This window comes from Adiantum capillus-veneris, chromosome 14, assembly GCF_014529385.1.
Source record: "Adiantum capillus-veneris isolate H3 chromosome 14, ASM1452938v2, whole genome shotgun sequence".
NCBI classification, from domain to species: domain Eukaryota; kingdom Viridiplantae; phylum Streptophyta; class Polypodiopsida; order Polypodiales; family Pteridaceae; genus Adiantum; species Adiantum capillus-veneris.
In genome coordinates this window covers 44,282,780-44,304,076 of record NC_140944.1, presented here as the reverse complement: position 1 = coordinate 44,304,076, position 21,297 = coordinate 44,282,780, and the positions used below count along the sequence as shown (strand labels likewise).

The following is a 21,297-nucleotide window of genomic DNA, read 5'->3' as shown; positions in this document are numbered from 1 at the left end:
GAGAGGAGAGGGAGAGAGAGAGAGAAGGGAGGAGGAGGAGAGAACAAAATGTTTATTACTTTTTGGGGGAAAAGAGTTTTGAAAAAATGGACTTTCTAAGTTTGTGGGTAAAAAAATGGATCAAAAATTGATTTTTGGATATGTATATATGTTGGGAGGGAGTTTTAAGTTAGAAACAAGTAAAAATGAATTTTCTTTAAAAAAAAAGTCAAATTTTGTCTCTTTGTGACCCACGTTTTTGCTGATGTGGACACACCCCTATGCTTCCTTCACTTTAAAAAAAGCTAGAGAGAGAAAGTAACCCTTTAGGTCCACATCCTAAATTTTTCTTTAAAAAAGGCTAGAAAAGCCTACTCAAAACTACCTTTTTCAATGCCCTTGCCCCCTAAACCCCACACAATATTAGCCTTAATCCCTAAAAATTAGGATTCCTTACAAGGCCCATGCAAGGTTCATATTTCTCCTAATTAATGAGGAATGTTGTTCTATTGATGACATTTAATCAAGCTTCTTTTCAAATTCTCTAACAAGCTCTTGTGCAGATAAATTTTTACTCTTCTTCTGCACCCACTTCATAAAACTCTGATTGGTCACCCTATGAGAATCTTTGAAAAAATATTCCTTTTGAAGTCCTACAAGTTTGGTCCTTGAGTCGCATGAATTTCTTTAATCCGGGCCCTAAGTCCCGACACTGCAATCAGATGAAATCCTTCCATTGAGTTCTGGTCTTCAATTCCATTATCTTCCATAGACTACTCCTAAAGATTGCAAAATTTTAAAATATATTGACCTTCAAACCGCTACAATTTCTCTGTAATAGTTTGTCAAGCTTTACGAATCCGCTCTTGCAAATGATGTTGTTGTTGGGCACAGCCTGTTGCTGTTGCATGTATGCTACAAATTGTTGCATAATTTGCTGCATGGATGCCTCTTGCGGTGTAGACACAGGCTTCAACTATTTTTCCACCCACGCTTGGTTTCGCGTCCGGTTCACCAAGCTATCGGGAGCAATTGCTTCTTGAAATCTCCTTGTTTAGATCCTAAAAGCGAGATCGAGAGATAGATTTTCTCCTCTTCGTCGAGGTTCTTAACAAGAGAACCCTCTCCTTTCCTAATTCAAGGACGAGAGATATAGATATTGTGTCCTCCGTTTCCTCCCTTGCTCGTCCGCAAATGTGAGAGAGAGAGAGAGAGAGAGAGAGAGAGAGAGAGAGAGAGAGAGAGAGAGAGAGAGAGAGAGAGAATGTGTTTGTTTCCTTCTTCAAGCACGAGAGAACGAGATTGCCTCTTTCTTTCCTCCGAGAGCGAGATCGAGAGAGAGCGTCTCTCCTCCTCCCTAGCTCAAGCACGAGAGCGAGAGGTTTTTTGTGGCTTCCTTCTTGCTTAAGCAACATGAGAGAGAGAGAGAGAGAGAGAGAGAGAGAGAGAGAGAGAGAGAGAGAGAGAGAGAGAGATGCCTCTGTCTTGCTCATGCTACACTCATGCAATGGCTTCGAGTTCCTCCCCTTCTCAATACCCTCACAACAATACAATATCCTCTTCCCCAACTTTTTGTATATATACCACTTCCCCTATTTTTAGCTTGCCCCCTCTCTTAGCAACGACGGCGCCATCGTTGCTAGGGAGCATAAAAATGCACCCTTGATGATGTGGTAGTGAGTAATGTGATAGTGCCGATTGCCACAAAACTCGGCCCAAAAAGTTTCACCCCATCCTCTTCAGCAAATACCGTTTCATGGTCAGCGTCAACCGGCACCTTCCCAAGCCTGCGCGGTTCTCTCACCCTCCCTTGCACCCCTCGCAGCCTGCACGCCATTGCCATCTTTTTCTTCCCCTTTTCCCACTTCTGTTACACACAAAAAAAAACCTTTTCTTTTAATTGGGTGGACGGTCATCCTTTGCTTGAGTTGGGCGGCCATTTAATATGGCCCTTGGGCGGTCTTGTAGTGCACCCCATTTGGCATACATATCTGCCAAGGCATGGCATTGAATTTGGGGTAAACACCGCCCAAAGCATTGATAAACAGATCATCTTCCTCCAATAGTCCTTGACTAACAATACCATCCGTGAATTTTTCTGTCATTTAAGTGTCTCGGTTAGTGCGACTTGCCTTCGTGATGCAAGTATAAGTGATTGCATTTGAGGAATGTCCTTTCCTTTGCATTTGGTTAAGAACACCGCATGGCCTGGAACGACGAGCAACACATGGCACAAAATCATCTGCTAAAACGCAGTCGACAACTGGGACACAATTAAACTTGTTATATCATTTTGACACGGGTTCTGATTGATGCACAATCACTTCCTGCTAGCCCCATATACTGAGTACTACCCTCTCGAATCATGTCAATCTCTTAAAGAAAACCATATGGCATACCAACCGAGGTGACCGACCTAGCACTGAACTAGACCTCGTGGAAATTTAATCTAGCGATATCTTGGTAGCTGTAACTCCGATTGGTGATTTGAAAAGACCGATGTGCTCCACAAAATGAGCACTTCAGGACCATTCATTCACTTCATCTCTAATCCTTCAGCACCCTTTTAAGCTGCATATGACATACATTAGTCATAAAGGTACCTTGTTACCAAGCCCTAAACACTGATCATTCATCAAGTAAGCTTCAAATAAGCTCGACGTGCATCTTTCTAGTATCTTTCTTAGCATAGGAGCGGAGTTGTACGACACTGGGTCATTAAAATAATCACTAAGGGAGCAGGAGAAGAGGCCAAGGCTTCTTTAAAAAGCCTATCCTTTGCATCAAGCTCCTTAGCAAACTGAAGTACTTCCTTAGCTGCATCCTACCTGTTCATTTGAGTACTAGGTATATGCTCCTCCTCATTGTCAGAGTCAGAGAGACCTCTGGTTTGTCTATTAGGACTTTTTGGAGGGAGCTGCTCTGCTTGCTCACCACCTTTAGTCTCCTCTTGCATTGAATTCGTGCTATCATAGGCAGGTGCAATAACGTTTTCCAGATTAGGATTAGCACCATTTCTCCTTCTCTGCGCTCTTGTGGAGTTTCTTCTATTGACAGATTGGAATGATCTTTGATTAGCACTGTTAGCCCCTTTATTAACAAGTTCATTTGGTTCGGACTGCTGTAGAATTGGGCAATATTTTACCAGATGGCCTTGCTAAAAGCAGTGAAAGCAGGAGTTGGGAAGGTTCCTATACATGACTTTTTGCTCACGTAAAATTCTACTAGAGCAGTCCTTGGTAGGAACAATGCTTTTAGGGGTTTTGGTGAGGTCCACTTCAATAAGAAGCTGAGGATCACACTTGGGGTTAATTCCTCCTCTAGCTTTCTGGCCGAGAACCTTTCCAACAGCATCCCCAATGTTTCTAAGCTAGGGGTAGTATTCAAGAGGTAGGTCTGGGAAGTCTACCCAGATGGGCACCTTGGAAGGCTTTTCTCCTCTAGGGTTGAAACCCTTAAACCATTTGAAAAATGATATAGGGGTATTTTTAATTAATTATTGACCCTCAGTGATGACCTGGAGAGCACTGTTAGCATCTTCAAAGGAAAACAAGTAGTAGTTATTAGGCAAGTCCTATATTTGCTGAGGGAACAAGTTTTTGTGTTCCCAATTTAAAGCCACCCAATTTTTAAGAGATTCCAGAGACAGTTTGGGGCCATGACACCGGCCTATAACTACTATGTCTAGCAGTTGGTTGTGCCAGGCCTCTAGCTCTTCCTTACTGATAGTGATGCCATCTTCTTTATGAAGATCTCGGTTAGCATTATTGTGCTTTTGAGAGTTAACACCCTCTTGGTTTCGGATTGTTGTGTCCGCTTGAAGAGGAAGATTTTCAACAGGCTTAAAGGTGGGGGAAAGTTGGGGATCACTGCGGGAACCAAGTCTAGAACCTAGACGATGATTAATTTGTGTCTATTGGTGCCAAAATTCATGATTGAACTGAACAGGCAAAGTCATACCTGGATTCTAGACTTGGGGAACCAAGTCTAGAACCTAGACGATGATTATTTTGTGTCTGTTGGTGCCAAAATTCATGATTGAACTGAACAGGCAAAGTCATACCTGGATTATAGTGTCGAGCGCGCTGAAACAGAGGATTGAAGAATCTGTCTTGCGGGCCACGTATCGCTTCCGCATAGGACATTGAAGGCAAAGCGGCTTGAGATGCCACAGAGTGAGATTGAAAAGGAAGTATAATGCCTCCACTATACGGACCAATGCCCCCGTCGATGGAAAGCTTTCATTGACATGCAGAAGTTGAGTTTGTGCAAGGGAGCTTCTTGGTGGCTGAAGCGCTAGAATAGCCTAGGACTAAGGAGAGACAAACCAATGTTCACAAGAGTGCCCTTACTTGAGGGCACCCTGGAAACTGTACCGATGGATGAAGCATGCAAGGAGATGCCATTGAGAAGGACATCATGCAGGGACATGATGCTCTCCCCCAAAGGGGAAAGGGTGGAGAAGTGTGAGTAGAACAAGGATTGGTGGGTAGTACAAGGTGAAGCGTTGGAGGAAAGAGAGTCGACACGATGATGTCTAGCATGTACGGAAGCTCAGGGCACTCCAATGTAGGCAATGCCAGTCGATACTTTTTCTTAAAATTTCCTTTTGGAAACTCGGGTACTTTTGAATGCACGAAAAGTCCACAAATCATGTTGTGCTTGATTGCGACCCTCAATTTTAAGTGCCATAGGGTCCCAACCATGGGATCAATGGCTCCTGTGGAAAATCAAAGGCGCGCGTAGATCTCGACTGTTGGCGGATCAAAACTAAACTCGGGATCCCGAGTTTAGTTTTTATGTCAAGATCCCGAGTTTACCTTCAAATAGATGTGAAATCACATCTATTTCAACGAGGCGCACACGGGCATGTTGGTCAAGGCGTGTGCCCCTCAAGCTGATGGTGAGGGTGCAAAACCTAGCTGGGAAAGTGCAACGTCCCGAGATTAGATCTCCACAGGTCCACGTAGCTGACCTCCCGAGATTAGTTTTTTAAAATCTAAACTCAATTTAGATTTAATCGATCAACGATCCAAATCGATCGCCATTCCGCCTTTCAATTGGGACCATTAATCTCATGCTTTGGGATCCCATGGCACTTAAAGGGGAGGGATTGCGACCAAGGAAGAAGATTAATTGAGCCGTCTTGAGCCACGACTCATGAGTCATGATAAGGATCACTGCTCCCAATATTCAACACCTTCAAGCCCCATCAAAGCTTGAAAGAAGATATTATATGGCTTTCTCTAGCAATCTCTCTCTCTCTCTCTCTCTCTCTCTCTCTCTCATCTACTAACATAATATTGCGGAAAGGGGAGCCCTTTACACATGTCACAATCTGCTACTGAAGGCTAAAGTTCAAAACTAAAAAAAACCCATTTGCATGTGATAAAGAGGGGAGAGAGAGAGAGACACCGCCGAAGGCGACCCGCTGTACTAGTACTATTATAAATTAGCGTGCAACTCCATCGCCAATTAGTCATCAGCTACCAAGCTGGAGAGTCTCTGTCTCTCTCTCCCTCTCTCTGTCACTCTCAGCTAGCAGAGGGACGCAGCATGCGCAGCCACTCCGCCAAGCTGTCATCAGCTAGCAAGCGCGCATTTCATTGAATACGAGCACTTATCAGCGTCTATGGCCGATTGGTAGCCGCTGGCTGATGTCACCCTCTGCTCCGTGCTTGCTGGGCACCGACGTCACCCTCAGGTGCGTCTTCTTGCTGCAGAGTTCATCAAGCTGCATCGATATCATGCGACAGCATCAATGTCGGAAACTAGCATAGAAAGGGACGGCCGCAATAGCGGTCATGGGGTTGATGTTTATAAGCAGGCCGAGCACTTGCTGCCTTAGGGGCCAAGCCTCATGCCTACTAGGGAGCAGCTAGCTGACGTAGACGGGGTACTTTTGAATGCACGAAAAAGCCACAAATCATGTTGTGCTCGATTGCGACCAAGGAAGAAGATTGGATGAGCCGTCTTGAGCCACGACTCATGCAGATAAGGATCACTGCTCCCAATATTCAACACCTTTCAGGCCCCATCAAAGCTTGAAAGACGATATTATATCGCTCTCTCTAGCAGAGTCTCTCTCTCTCTCTCTCTCTCTCTCTCTCTCTCTCCCCCAGTATACTATTGTAAATTAGCATGCAACTGCATCGCCAATTAGACATCAGCTAACAAGCTGGAGAGTCTCTCTCTCTCTCTCTCTCTCTCTCTCTCTCTCTCTCTCTCTAAGCTAGCAGAGGAACGCAGCATGGGCAACCGCATCGCCAACCTGTCATCAGCTAGCTGCAAGCGCGCACTTCAGTGAATACGAGCAATTATCAGGGGCTATAACTGATTGGTAGCCTCTGGCTGATGTCACCCTCTGCTGCGTGCTTGCTGGGCGCCGACGTCCCGCTCAGTTGCGTCTTCTCGCTGCAGAGCTCATCAAGCTTCACCGATTTCATCGACCACATGTTCTGCGACAGCATCTGTGTGGGAAACTAGCAGAGAAAGGGATGGCGGCAATGGCGGTCATGCGGTTGATGATTATAAGCAAGCCCAGGAGCTGCTGCCTCAGGGGCCAAGCCTTATGGGCGCTTATACTAGGGAGCAGCTGGACTGTCGGCGATTGAGAGAGAGAGAGTGAGAAGATGGCGAATGGGCGCTGTCGGCGAGGCAGATAGAGCGGCTAATTCGGGAGGGGGTGACGCAGTTTTCTGCTGCAAGTGATAAGCGTGACTTCCCACGCACTCCCACGCTTATCACTCCGAGCAGATACTGCGCCACCCCAGCACGAACACTTGAAGATGCCATAAGCAATTGCCTGACTTTTTCAAAGAGGTATAACAAATGTGCGCCAAATATAGCTGCTTTTTGAGTTATAGAAGAGAGAAGAAGAGAATTTTTAACGTCGTGGGAAACTATCCCAAGAGACCTCAAAGATCTATCCGACAAGATACCAATCCTTTGTGTAATCGTACCAAATGCAAAGCTAATTAAATCTATTAGCAAAATGCTTTAGCTTAATTGGAGGGGGGGTAGGTTGAACTTTCAATTGTAATTATGTGACATTGTTAAGAGTTTTTTGGAAGAAGTCATTGTGCGTATGTACATACACATGCGTGGTGCATCGAATAAAGGATTGCCTATTTTTTAGAGCTAGGTGGTTGGGTGGGACCCACATGTGTACAAGTAGGACAGAGTGTACATAGTGCATTGATTTTTATTATTACAAGTATCAGTGTGTTTTTCTATAATAAGAGGAGTTTGCGGCATATAAAACTTCTCGAGGAAGCTATCCGCGGGCCGACGCCATGAGGTAAGCAAGTGCGTGATATGGCATCTAGTGACGTCAGAAGGTTGAATCGGGTCAATATTTGCACGTGGGTAAGTGAAGACACAGCGGGGCTGTTTTCTTGTGATGAATTATGCAAAAGGTCATCATGAGGACCGTCTTTTGGAGCTACTTCACGTGGTTGCGGGATCAAAGATATGGCCTTATTGAGAAAAGTTGAGGGTCAGGTGTGCGGATGGATACAGCAGGGTGACAACTATGCACTCCAAGGCCACTTTTTGGCTATTCGTGGTTCGTTTGAAGTCAACTAAAAGGCCAAAGGTGCCCAAGGGATAAAGTGAAGTGTGGACACTGAAAAACCCGAGAAAAAGACCAGTAAAATGTAGAGAAAAGAGGAGGAACAGCCGCAACTGAGTTTTTGTTGTTTTTGGAGCTTGTTTGTACCATAAACTGCTCATCCGAGGTCAAATTTGAGCAGTTTGGTATTGTAGACTGAGATTTTTGGCCGCTTTGAATGCAATGGTGCTGTCTATTTTGTCAAATTCCTCACTTTTTTTGTTGTTTTGGCTATGTAAGTTTCTCCTGTGAGCGATGTCTCTGCTCCAATTTATGATTGTATCTGGCATATTTCATCCATATTTTGTGAGCGATTTGCCCTATTTGTGTTGGCTTAAGCTCAATTGTATCTAATCATCATAAATCTTTCTCTTTTGAGCTGATTTTTTTTTTTTTTTTTGGTATCTCTGTGTTGAGTGGGCAAATGAATAATCGCTCTCCTCTCACTCCATCGGTGTGTTCCCTGTCTCAGCCAGGTAAGTTGTGTAAGCCGAGTGGTGTCCCATAGTGTGTGTGTGTGTGTGTGTGTGTGTGTGTGTGTGTGTGTGTGTGTGTGTGTATCATCCCAAGAGTGTGTGTCGGATCATTATAGAGGCGTTGTGTGTGTTTCCATCTCGTGCACATTCTTTTGTTGCCCCCACTGAGGAGCTTCTTCGAGTACCTTCAGCTTCAGGATTACAGGTTGCAGATTACAGATTACAGGTTACAAGTTACAGGTACAGGTGATTCACACAGGTACAGGTAGCTTGAGTAGAGTGATATTGTGGCAAGTGAAAGTCACTTAAGACATATTAGGAATTTTGAGAATTATTCAAGTCCCATTTTTTAAAATGAGACTTAAAACTATAGTATTTTTTTGTTAAGTTTGGCCTTATTTTGGTTTATGTGGACCCTTTGTGCAATATAAAAATGAGGCATTAGCATATGAATAAGGGGCTCAAACTTAAGTTGATCCACCCTTACTTCTTGTTGTTGCTCACTAATAGATATGAAGAATGTTTGGGTATAGAAGGGGCATGTAATTTCTCAAACCAATATATCCAATTTTTTATAAGAAAATGGCAAGAGGTTCAATTTTACTATAAGCTTCTACCTGGGTGAAAGCATGTTAACCTGTCATGCTCAAACTAACTAGCACAAAAAGCGCGACAGTTTAACATGCTTTCACCCACCTCTTTCTAGGAATTGAGCTTGAGCCTCATGCTCCTTACATGCCCCCATTCTATGCCCCTTAGTGTAAGCTTCCACCTCTCACTAGGTATTGAATGGGGGTACATAAGGGGCATGAGGCTAGAGCTACCACCATGTTCAAGGTACTAGTAGGACATGATGAGCACACTCAAAATTTGAGCCTCCACCTTGCTATAGGTATGTAAGGAGCATGACTCAAACATCCACCTTATTCTAGGTACATAAGCATCACAAGGTTGAGACTCCTTTTCCTTGGTCTAAGTTGTTAAGGGGCATATGATAAAAAAGCATCAGCCTTCATATGGCTACTAAAGGGGTAAGTTTAAGCCTCCACCTTCATCTCGGTATGTAGAGAACATGAAGCTCAAACTTAAGTTCAAGCCTTATATATATGTCCCTTTAATACCTAAAGTAAGGTTGAAGTTCAAATACTTGGGGCTATGCTCTAGGCATGTAAGGAGAGTGATGCATTCAAACCTCTTTCTTGTTCCAAATGTTGGGGTATAAAGCCCAATGTGGTCGCCCAGGTAAGTGGGCGGGCCGCACTACAAGAGGCTATTCATATTAGCGACGCTCACACAGCGACGCTCAAAAAAAAAAATCCCGGCGTCGCTATGAGCGTCGCAAATTTACAAAGAAATTTGTGACGCTCATAGCGACGCCGACTGGGCTAAAAAAATAACAGAACGCGCCCAAAAACTCAGATCTCAGATCTGAGTTTTTCGGCGTCCTCAAGCAAGGAGCAAGTAACGCTCTCCCTCTCTCTCTCTCTCTCTCTCTCTCTCTCTTTTTCTTCTCCACACACACACGCACACACACACGAGGAGAGGAAGGAGAGCCAGGTATGCTCCTTCCCTCTCCTCACTCTCATGTTCCCTTCCCCTCTTTCTCTCTCCCTCTCTCTCTCTCTCTCACACATATACACACACACACATAGTGTTTTTGAGAGAGAGAGAGAGAGAGAGAGTACAAACATAAACAAAAACGCACACACACATACATAAACAAAGAATGCACACACACATTGAGAGAGAAAAAGAGAGAGAGCATGCATAAATAAAAAACGCACGCATTGAGAGAGGAAAAGAGAGAGAGAACATGCATAAACAAAAAACGCACACATTGAGAGAGGAAAAGAGAGAGAAAACATGCATACGATCCAAAAAAACGCACACACATTGAGAGAGAAAGAGAGAGAAACTAATTTAACGTCGTAGGAAACTAATTAAAATTAAAAGAACTAAAGATCTAGCAGACGAGGAGTTGAACTCAAGACTTATTATTCAAGAGGGAAATGGCATAACCAATCTATCATACTTGGCATGGGTGATAGAAAGGTTATACCATTTATCTCTTTTTATTGGCACACACATCCACACACGTGCACACACACAAGAAGAAGAGAGTTATAACGTCGTAGGAAACTATCCTAAAAGACGTTAAAGATTAGGTTAGATGTAGACTTACGTTAAATTAGATTTAGGTTTATTTAAGTTAAATTAGATTAGATTTAGGTTTATTTTTAATTGGATTTATGTTTATTTACGCTAGATTTAGATTTACGTTATATTATATTAGATTTAGGTCTCCATAGACTGCGATGCCTGCATGAAGCGGGTGAAGAAAGTCCTCAATGGAATATAGCGTATTGCTGCCTTCACTCATGGTGGGCTCCGTCGATCCAAAAGTACTGGTGAAATGTCTTCAGAAGATAGGGAAGAAGGTGGATCTTCAGGGCGGCAAGAGTCACTACATCCCCGACACAATGACCATCTAGACAACCTCTAGTCATTCAACAGCAACTTCAAAGTTAGTAACAAGAGCAAGAACGGTCTAAAGGGCCAATTGCTGTCGTCAGATGTGGATGGAGATGAGACAGCGTCACCGCCGGAAGTTAACTCTCACATCTTTAGTGATGAGAATGCCAACTCTTGCCGAGTTATGTGAAAAATTATGTGTTAAATCAGTTTTAAGGTTCTTATAATCCCTTTTAGTTTAGTTCTTTGTTTTTAATATAACATAATTTACGTTAGATTTAGATTTATGTTATATATATTAGATTAGACTTAGGTTTATTTAGGTTTACCCACACACACACACACACACAAACAAGAAGAAGAGAGTTTTAACGTCGTAGGAAACTATCCCAAAAGACGTTAAAGATTAGGTTAGATGTAGACTTACGTTAAATCATATTTAGGTTTATTTTTAGTTAGATTTATGTTTATTTAGATTTACGCTTATTTACGTTAGATCGAGTCCACGCAAGAATTACTTACGGTTTAGGGTTTAGAGTTAGACGAACAGTGAAAAGATCTACTGTGAAAAGATGTTAAGATGTTGTGAAGTGCTACAACTAGAGAAGAGGCAAAGGGGTTTTGTCCACTACATGCAGTATCATGTAAACGTGGGTCTGTAGATTTCTTGTACCCACAAATATAGGTATTGACCAATAAAGACGAGATTATAACCCGGTGGTTCTGATCTCTGTGCACCTCTAAACCGAGGTGTGCGGGGATTGGACATGACTAGAGAATGTGAGGTAAAGAGAGAGAGAGAGAGAGAGAGAGAGATAAGACGAAGAATGCCAATAGAATATTAAATTTGTTGTCCAGGTTATAAGATTTTTATCCTCATTATGAGTAGTGACGAGGATGTGGGACCGTCCAACCGAAACACCTATCTCTCAACGAGGGTCTTATGTCCTTGTAATCAATGCAAGCATGATATGCGACGGACAAGATGTGTTTCTTTGTAGCTCTGGCTCTCTAAGTACCTTCCATGGCGCTCACATCTTTTGATTGAAAATTCTGAGTTTTCGACTTGCCTCTTCTATCACTCAATTCATTGCGTCATTGTATTTATATGCGTCATTACGTCATTGTATTTAATGGTCTTTGCGTCATTGTCTACTCTATTCATTCATTATTAAGTTTAAATATTCGTGTGTTTAATGCAGGTATGGATGATGAGGAGTTTCTTTCTTCTTTGTCACCGCAGCAGAGACAGTGGTACGTGGAGCGTCATCGCTCTGGCGCATCATCGCGCGTTCCTACTCCATCCGCATGTCCCTCTATTTCGGAGCATTCGGCGCGCTCCGAAGCTTCGGCGTCGACGAGACGAGCTTCACACTCGTCCAGACACCGATGCTCTAGTGGTGGCGGTGGCGGTTGTTGTGGGGATTCCGCCACCGATGCCTCCACACCGCCTCGTGTTCGACGAGGCTCTTTATCCTCCCCTTCTTTGCCCGCCCCCACACCAGCCACAGCATCGCCATCTACGCCAGGTTTTGCACGGCTGACTGTTCCTAGCAGCTACACACCTCTACCTACTCCGCCAGGGGCCACCCCACTCGACACTCCTTGCTTCGGGGCCCAGACGCTGGTGGAGACACCTGACGTCCTTACCCCCATTGACACGCCACTAGAAACCCCTACCGGGACACCCAGGTTCACGCGTCACCGGCCAGAGGGCTTGCCTTAATCCGTCGACTTCAGCGGCGGCATCATCATGGATGATGACGGCAAGAAGGTGATCTCGCGCATGCGTGGTCTTTGCTCTCAGCTGTTTAGACACTACATACTAAACAAATGGAGTGAAGTACCAAGTGATTTAAAAAACAGAGTCATCAGCATACTTCATGATGAGTTTCCCGTTCCAACACGGGATCAGCGCTTCAATGAAGACCTGATGAAGATTCGAATGCGCAAATACTGCAAACACAAGCATTCCGAAGTGCAAAAAGCAATCAAGCATGGGTGGAACAGGCCAGATTGGCTGGCCAAAGAAAATTGGAAGAATGCGAAGAAAGCAGCGCGCGAGAATCCCGACAAGTGGAAGCAACAAAAGGATGCAGCCAGAGCGCGAGTAGATGCAGGGAGCTCGCACCACTTGGGGAGCGGTGGATGGGCATCATTTGAGGCCGATTTTGTAAGTGTTTTCGCATTGCTCTTTATGTTCGATAGTTTAGGGTTAATGAGTTTTTTAATTCTAACATAATGAATTCTTTGTATGTTTTGACAGTGGTCGATGACAGGACGTGATCCCACACCGTACGAGCGCGACTACGCAGGCAGGAAGGGCTTAAACGCCCTGATGGACATTCTCAGTTCTCGCGGCAGCATGGTTAGTATTAGGGTTTACTCTTTTCTAATTTTTGTATTGTTTTATAAATGTCGTTATATGTCTTTTTTTGCAGAATCCGACAGATACGCCGCTTGGACGCGATGAGACGTCTGACTAGACAACGTCAGTTTAGCCGTAGCTAGATAGCATTAGTTTAGGGTTTCTCATAGCTTATGTATCATGAGACGGATTTTATACGTCTTTTTGAACCATGTATATTATTACATTTGTCACCGCAGTTCATTTTGCCAATCAATTCTTTATGCCTATGATGTTGTACAATTGTCATTATTACATTTGCCAATCAATTCATTTTGCCTATGATGTGTACAATTGTCAATTTTACGCTTGTCAATTTTGCAAACAATGCGTCTTGTGGGTGACTATTTTGGGTCTATTATCTACCCTTGCACTTTTTTTAAAAAGTGAATCAAGTACAATATGGTTGATGGGTGGCAGGCTATTCAATGCCCTGTCACCAAAGAAAATTTTCTCTCGGGCGTCGCTATAACCGTCGCTATTTATGGCTCTGTAGCGTTGCTATAGGCTTCTGTGTAAACGTCGCTATAACCGTCGCTATGAGCGTCTCTATATAGCGACGCTTATAGCGACGCCTATAGCGACGCTCTCATAGCAACGCTATTAGCGACGGTTTAGCGACGCCGGGGGTTATAAAAACCCAGTGTATTTCCGTCGCTAACAGCGTCACAAGAGCACACAACCTCTTGTAGTGCCGCCAGGTATGTACACATATTCTTTTGTAAAAACCTAATAAGAACTCACTATGCTCTACACATTACAGTAGAGCGAGTTCACCATATCTTCGTGCTCTTCTTCTCGCACTCTCTCTCGCGTCGCACTTCCGCTCGTACTCCTTCAACTGGTATCAGAGCTCAGATCGAGGCTCGGGGCAGCACTGCAGGAGGCTAGAGTCACCAACTCAGATTGGAGTGAAATTCGACAAGCAAAGACATGGCCCTAAATCTTGTGGGCAATCCCGTAGGGCTTGGTGTGCTCAAAATTTCATTCTGAGGTCATTTCGGTCACCGTTCGGCTTCGACAAAGTTCTGCGCAGGTCATTTTCGACTACGTGGTCTCAGCGGGTGCAGATTCGACTCTGCAAATTTGGGTTTTTCAGCCTACGACTGCAGGTGCTCAGGATATCGACACTCCCAGAGTGTTGATTTGTGGTTGTCTACACATCGAAGGACGGCTCACAGTTCTTGGAGGCGTGTCACATACGACACGGACGCATCTACACACAGACTGTAGGCGACATCCACTAGTTCATCAGGTAGCTTGTGTTTGTTGCTTGATATTCCAGATTTCATCCTGACATTGCATGTACTTCCACATGGGATGTATTGTCAGAGATGATGTATGTCTGTTGAGGGCATTAGGAAAAATATGGACTCTCCTTGGGCCTTTTTGATTAGTGAAGGCTTAAGGGAGAACCAATGAGAAGACTCTTGGGATATCACCTAGAGGGGGAGGAATGGTAGGGGTGCAGCCTAATTGTCTCCCTCTTCAATGCTTGGTTCTTAAAGAAAGGTGGGAGGTAGGTTAGGGGAGGGGGGGGGGGGGGGGGGGGTAAATAGGAGGAGAGAGGTGTCATAAAAGAGGGAGGGACCCCCTTAAAAAAAACGCGCATGCTTAAAAACCCAAAAAATTGAAAATTTTTCAAAAGTTCCAAAGTTGACCCATTTGCCTCCAGAACTGCCCCAAAACATAAACTAACTTTAAAAAGTCAATTTTTCCTCCCGAAATCCACTTTTCTCTCTCTCCCTCGTTACTTTTCTCTTCCACACTCTCCCTCTTCTCCCTCCTCCCATTCTCTCTCTACAGTCAAGGCAGCCATAGCCAAAAGCTTTCCACCACTCTCTTCCTCTCTCTCCATAGCTCCCCCTTCTCTCACACCTCCATCAACCCTCTACAGTCCCACACTCCATATCCCACAGCTCCACTATCCTCTCTATCTCTCACTCCTCTCTTTCTCTATCTCCACTGTCAAAGCCACCATAGGCAGCTCACCTCACCCTCCCCCCAGCTCCTCATTCTCTCTCCACAATACTAAACTCTTTCAAATCCCTTCCTAAGCCCAACTTCCCAAGCATGTCCACACATAGACGGCCCAAACCAGAGATAGAGGAGATTGTGTTGCACAACACAAAAGACTCAGAGGGGGTATGGATCCCACAAGTGTTCAAGAAGGGTGCATGGATCTACATGCAACCGTCACGTGCTGGACCTCATCGCGTACGGTGTCGAGGCGTATTGGAACGTCATTGGAAGGGCCAGCTATTGACATTCAAAGAAACAAAGTCCGGAATGGTGGCCATCGTGCAACACGTCTACAGTGCAGCTGAGCTCCACCTCAAGAGAGCTTCTACTCAATTTGCACCTCATTGTAAGTTTTCATGGTTTAGCTATCCCATGCATATGTCATGTTTACGTTTATGTGATCATTATGTTTAACTAAGGACATTTGTAAAGATGTTTTTCCATCCAGGTTAGTTGAGGAGCAGCCGCTTGAGTGCCTCTCAGGCACGTTCATGGTTGTGCATGCTCACATTGGGGAGCTTATGTTTCCTAATGTTTCATCGAAAAAACTTACCGAGCAGCGAATATTCATGTACTCCCACAAGTACGTGGTGCCGAAGTCAAGCCAAAGCTATGGTAGGTTAGAAGCCGTGGAGACACCCTCATTGCAGAGTACAGAATGACCAACTCCAGACCATTGGGCTTTGCTTTCTTTCAAGCGCAAGGTGCTGCAAGATTTCCAGGGGTCCCTAAAGTTTGGTAAGGCAACCAGATCGGTGGGTCTCAGTTGGCATTGTCCCATTCATTTGTTTGTGCATGCATTCCGCTCTCTACCGATTGTAGAAACACCAACAATGTTTGTTTGCAAAGAAGTTGACATAGATGCAATGGACACCATTCTAGGTGTCAATTGGGGCTATGTTGACGGTTTGCATGATGGTGACTGTTATAAGTGCAATGTGTCCCCCTCACAGCTTTGCCTTCGGTATTTGAAAGCAAGGTGCACCTTGTATGCACGGTTTAGCTATGAGAGGTGGATGCACAAACGTGGCAAATGGATACCCTTGCAGCTGACAGCCGAAGAGATTCAATCCTTTGAAATTTGTGTCCGCATGCCCAATAACGAGGTGGAGGTGGTTGCAGTGAATCCGCATTGGACTCTTGCCAATCTTCGGGAACACTTTGTCATAATGGGATTCGAGGATGTCGGTAATGCAAGTTTCAAACTAGAACAACGCAAGGTCTGCTTTGTGATTCTCTAGCTACCTTTTCTTATTTTCTGTGGGTTTTTGTATTTTGATTGCCCATTTTTGGTTGTATAGATTGGAAGGCGGATGGAGGCCACTATGCTTGTTTACAAAGATTGGGCTACAGACGAAATCATCTTGTCTAAGTGAATTGGCTTGTAACTTTAATCGTTTATATATTGGATATTTTATTAAAGATTTTGAAAAGTTTTAAGGTGTTGTACTTGATTTTGTACTTGAGTTTTAAGGTGGTGTAAATTTATTTTTTTCGAGATAGAATATGTATGTATAAGGAGGACCACCTCCTCATTTCACCATTTTCATCCTAGCATTGCAGAGAGACCTAGCATACCCAATCACGCAAAGAGAAGACATGGCTGCTACTAGTGCTTTAGATGCATTCCTTACTGAGGTTGGGCATGCAAATCGCCCTGAGCTTCAAGCATTTTTCACAACCCAACCCGATTTGGAAACCACCTTGACCCTCCACTCTCAATCTCTTGAGCACATTACTTCATACATTTCCACGTGCATGGGGAGATTCATTGTTGAGTTACCAAACCGACCAGAGCAATGGGTCCCTGAAGGCCTTCTCCACCACATCTACCAAGGGGACAGGCCATTTCATCAGCGGCTTGCACGCTTTGCCACCATAGCACAACCCGCCGGACAATATGTGCGGCTTAAAGCTGATGATGTGCGAGCAATGCGTAAGGGAAGGATCGGAAACACTTTTTTCTCTGTTCAGGCCATAATGATCTTCCTCCTTCACGAGTGCCCAACAGGCCCTGACGTAGTGCTACCTCACTTGCAGATCGGCGAGGTATTGGCTGATGTGAAGGACCCCAAGCCCGCAGCCATTGACTCATCCGCAGAGGAGAGGACGCTTGCCTTGACCTACCCTGTAGGGATTCAAGGCCTCTTGGAGGCCTCTCCATCAGTCGGTTCATCCTCGGGACCTTCCAGAAGGAACCACCACTCTGGATGCCATCCCTGAGGTAGAGATTACCCGCTTCTCCTCCATTGTGGTGGGTGGGGAGGAGTTTGTGTTTATACACGATCTGGAGAAATCCTTTGAGCTTCGCATGGATGAGTGTTTCGCCATCCTCGATGCCCATGGAAAGTTTGAGCTTGATACCACCACCTCCCATGACGATGATCTCCTACTGCCCATGGGAAATACTTTGGCAGACACAGTGGCGATCGCACAAGCCGAGGTGGCAGCGGCCGAGCAGGCCAAGGCCGCCGTGCAAGCCATGTGTTTGGCTAAACGCGCAAGAGTGGATTCACCACCACCTGTTGCAACACCTGTTTTGCTTGATCCAAAGGGAAAGTCAAGCGTGGATCTTTACTTGCACCCGGATGCCGATGAGGAGGATCGTAGACAAGAGGTATAGATGCTCACTTACGTTTGATTGTTACAAATGATTTTGTTAATGTTATATCATAATTCTGTGCCATATCTCAGAAAACCTATGTTCTGCAGGATGTTCTGGAGGTTGACGCCTGGGCGCAACGGTCAGGGGGGAGGAGGACGCCGTTCGAACCTCAAGCGGCACTTGCTCACTACCTCGGCACACTTCCCACTGGTGTCGTGGTGTTTGTCCATGCCGACTACTCTCCCAATGGTCTCTACATTTTGCTCTCCGTTCACTCTCCAAGGCGTTGTGTTTAACAACACTTGCCCAAACGGCCAACCTTGTAGTGCTTGTAAAGAAAGATTTTGCAATATCCACTTTCGGTGTAAACTTTCGCGGGCGCCTTATTGCCCATGTCAGCATGAACCAAGCTGTAAGGGTTAATGACACCCAAGAAATCACAACCACTTTACTTAATAGGGAGCCACCCCAAAAGACCAAGCGCCAGAAAATTGTAATTAGAAAGATCCTAAAGCAAAATCCGGATATCATGTAAAGCATTGATTTCTTTAATGAAACTACTTTTTGCTGTCTATGACTCTCTTTCTTACAAGGTTTTGAATTTCTTATATGTTGGGCTTCCATTGTGTATGAGAAGCACCATAATTTTTGCTATGACTACTAAAGGGTTTGGCAGGCATTAAAATTTTAAAAATGTATACTTTGTTAATTCGAGGCTTCCAAAGTTATGTATGTGCCTAGTAAAGGGCTTGGAAGTGCGTAAACAATGCTGCCACAAGGGCGCGCATTAGGGCTTTCCATCAGCAGATGAAGTGTGCAAATGCACGCCCTTGTGGCAGATGAATTTGGACACATCTAAGAGCATACCCAAGTACAAAACAGAGTTTCAAGGCATTAATACCCAATTGCAAAAGAGAAACACATGGATACCCAGGTAACCTAAAGCCCATCTTGCCCCAGATACCTAAAGATGTATTAACAAACCACAAAATTGTGGCAATATCTAAATCCTTCTTGGAGAATAGGAACATATCCAGTTACAAAACAGAGTGAGAAGACAATAATACCCAGCTGCAAAACAGGAAGACATGGATACCCACGTAACCTTAAGCCCATCTTACCCCAGATACCTAAAGTTGTATTAACAAACCACAAGAGTAAACTTTGTGGCAATATCTAAGCCCTTTCTGGAGTTTAGGACTGACATGGACTAAGGGGGGATGAATTCCAGCAGCATCTATGCTAATTGAAGCATTGAAGCAAACAAAACCTACTTATTGCTTGTCAAAATTGTTTGGAAACCACTGGAGAGTGTCAGCAAAGCACTAGGAGAGGCTGCCACAAGGGCGCACATTATGTCCATCCATAGGCCTCTGGATGCCTCAAATGCGTGCCCTTGTGGCAGCTAACTTGGGGGCATTCCAAGCCATTTTGAACACTTTGTAGATGTTTTTGCCATGCAATAGTGAGTCACATAGCATGGATACATCAGGAAGTGCCTGCCCCACTTAGCCAAGGTGCTAAACGTAGGCAATTTTTCACAATAACAAGCTAATGGCTACATACATACAATAGAAGGTAGACAAAACTTGAACCACTACTACATTGCATGGTGCAGAATTAAAACAATACATTGCGCACTGGGGTATACAATAAAAGACGCTTATATTCAAATTCTTCCCAATACAATGCACAGAGTGGGATATAGAATCAAAAGACGCTTGTATTCAAATTCTTCCCAATCTTGGAGTTCCGTAAATACAAAAAGGTTGATGCCTAATTACAAGCTACTCCTCATGGCGCTGATAGCCGTTTTTCGGCTCTTTGTAATTGCCACAATGAGTTACCTCACCCTACCAAAATCACCCAAACACTGTGGCTATCCCTACCATTTCACTGTACATAGGCGTGCGTGAGTCACGGGACTTTTCCCATATCTTCTTCAAAAACCCTCAATTAGCTAGTCATTGGGCTAGTTGAGCCAAAAAAATAAAAAATAAAAAATAAAAAAAATAAAAAATATAAGTATATTATGGCCCATGCATATGTAAATATTTCTTTGTATATAGGGCCTAAATAAAAGATTTTTTTCATAATTATTTTGGTATTTATTTAAATATTTCTACCTAGGTGTGTGTTATTTATGCTCTGTACATTGCCTCACCATTACCACAATTTTTTCTTACCATTTTTCATACTCTTTATTCCATACTCTTTACTCCATCCCAACAAAAATCCAAAAAAACTAGTTCTATTTATGTGTATATTTTTTTCACTATTGTGATTTTTTCCTTCCTACATATATTCTCTATTAATCTCATAAATTAGACCACCAAAAATATTCATCTTTTTATGGTAGACTTATAATGAGAGAGATTTATTTTGACCCCTTTATATTTTTCCACCTATATTATTTATATTTGACATGTACATATTTTTTAGACCCCTCAATATTTGATTTTCTTAGTTGTACTATTCACTTATATCCTAATCTCAACAATATCTTCAATTATAGACCTACCAAATAAGGTCAAGGGTAGGTGGCATGCATACATGCACTATGGAGGGCTCACTCTTGGAGGTATTCAAAAGAATCATCCAAAGAAGGACCCCACAAGGACCTTGCAGTGGAAAAAAACGGTCGGTTTTGCTGAATTTTTAAAGTTCACTTGCTCTCCGAATTTGAAAAGGTGATAGAAACAAAAGTTGTAGCTCGTGGGCTGAACTTTTGCCTCAAATTTTTTCATATTTTTTTGAGCTACGAGCTGTGAGCTATGATTTTTTTAGTGGACCCCAGTTTTCCCATGCTATGCAGCCACACTCTCTCTTCCACTTTATCATTTTCCTCTTTCACACACACTTCTCCACTCATCATCCCCATCTTTCTCACCACTCCTCTCTGCACACTACTCACCTTCTCCTCAACCTTGAAGAATAAGAGAAACCATGGTGAACTCATACCTCCCACACACAATTCCATTCAAAAATTGACTACCTAGTCTCATTTTTCCTCCTCCAATTTACCCATATCTATAAAAAAACCACAAAATTCATCCTCTTCTCTTAAAAGACAGCATCATGGTGGTTGATTACTCAGCTTCAATTACCTTGTCTCTCAAGGAAGGTCAAGAGTGGAGAAGAAATGTACCGTCAAAGGTAGTGGACCGTCAACAAGCGTCAAAATCGGCCCTACTCAAGACACTTGGAGCATCAACCTTGTAAGAAAGCCACCTTTTCTTACCTCTTAAGAGTTTTTTTCTTCCTTATTTGTATCCTACATGGATACTCCCGTTGTAAATATCCAATTCCCTTTGTAAATTAATACTAACTCTACTAACACTAACCCACTATGAAAAGTCCTATCACCTCCATTTCTCTCCTCTCTCTTTCCTCACCAACTTCTTGATAATTCCAAGCAAAAGAAATTAGATAAATTGCTGAAAATCTAACCCAACCATGGTTATAGGAGTAACCCTAGCCTTCAAAATTGCTATAAAAGGAGGGTGTAGCTAGCACAAAGGGGGGCCATAAGCAAGAGCACTATGCTATAGCTTGAGAAGCCAAGCTCAACCTCTCTAGAAGGAGCCCTTGAGTGGAAGCTCATTGTCTTATGCATGTGCATGTGTTGTAATAGGGGATTAGCAAGGGAACTCTATGCCATTGTAAGAGAGAGAGTGATCATTCAATTGAGAGTAGGAAATCTATCATTTCTCCTACTAGTGTA

At 43.7% G+C, this 21,297-nt stretch overlaps 1 protein-coding gene across 1 annotated transcript; it reads left to right on the top strand.

Moving 5' to 3' along the window:
- The first annotated feature begins 5,501 nt into the window (after nt 1-5,501).
- Nucleotides 5,502-13,219, top strand: LOC147442299 (uncharacterized). Its single transcript, XM_086528533.1, has 3 exons — nt 5,502-12,712; nt 12,806-12,907; nt 12,981-13,219. Exons 1-3 carry the CDS (start codon nt 12,293-12,295, stop codon nt 13,023-13,025), a joined length of 567 nt encoding a protein of 188 aa, XP_086384659.1. The 5' UTR covers nt 5,502-12,292; the 3' UTR covers nt 13,026-13,219.
- The last annotated feature ends 8,078 nt before the right edge of the window (nt 13,220-21,297 follow it).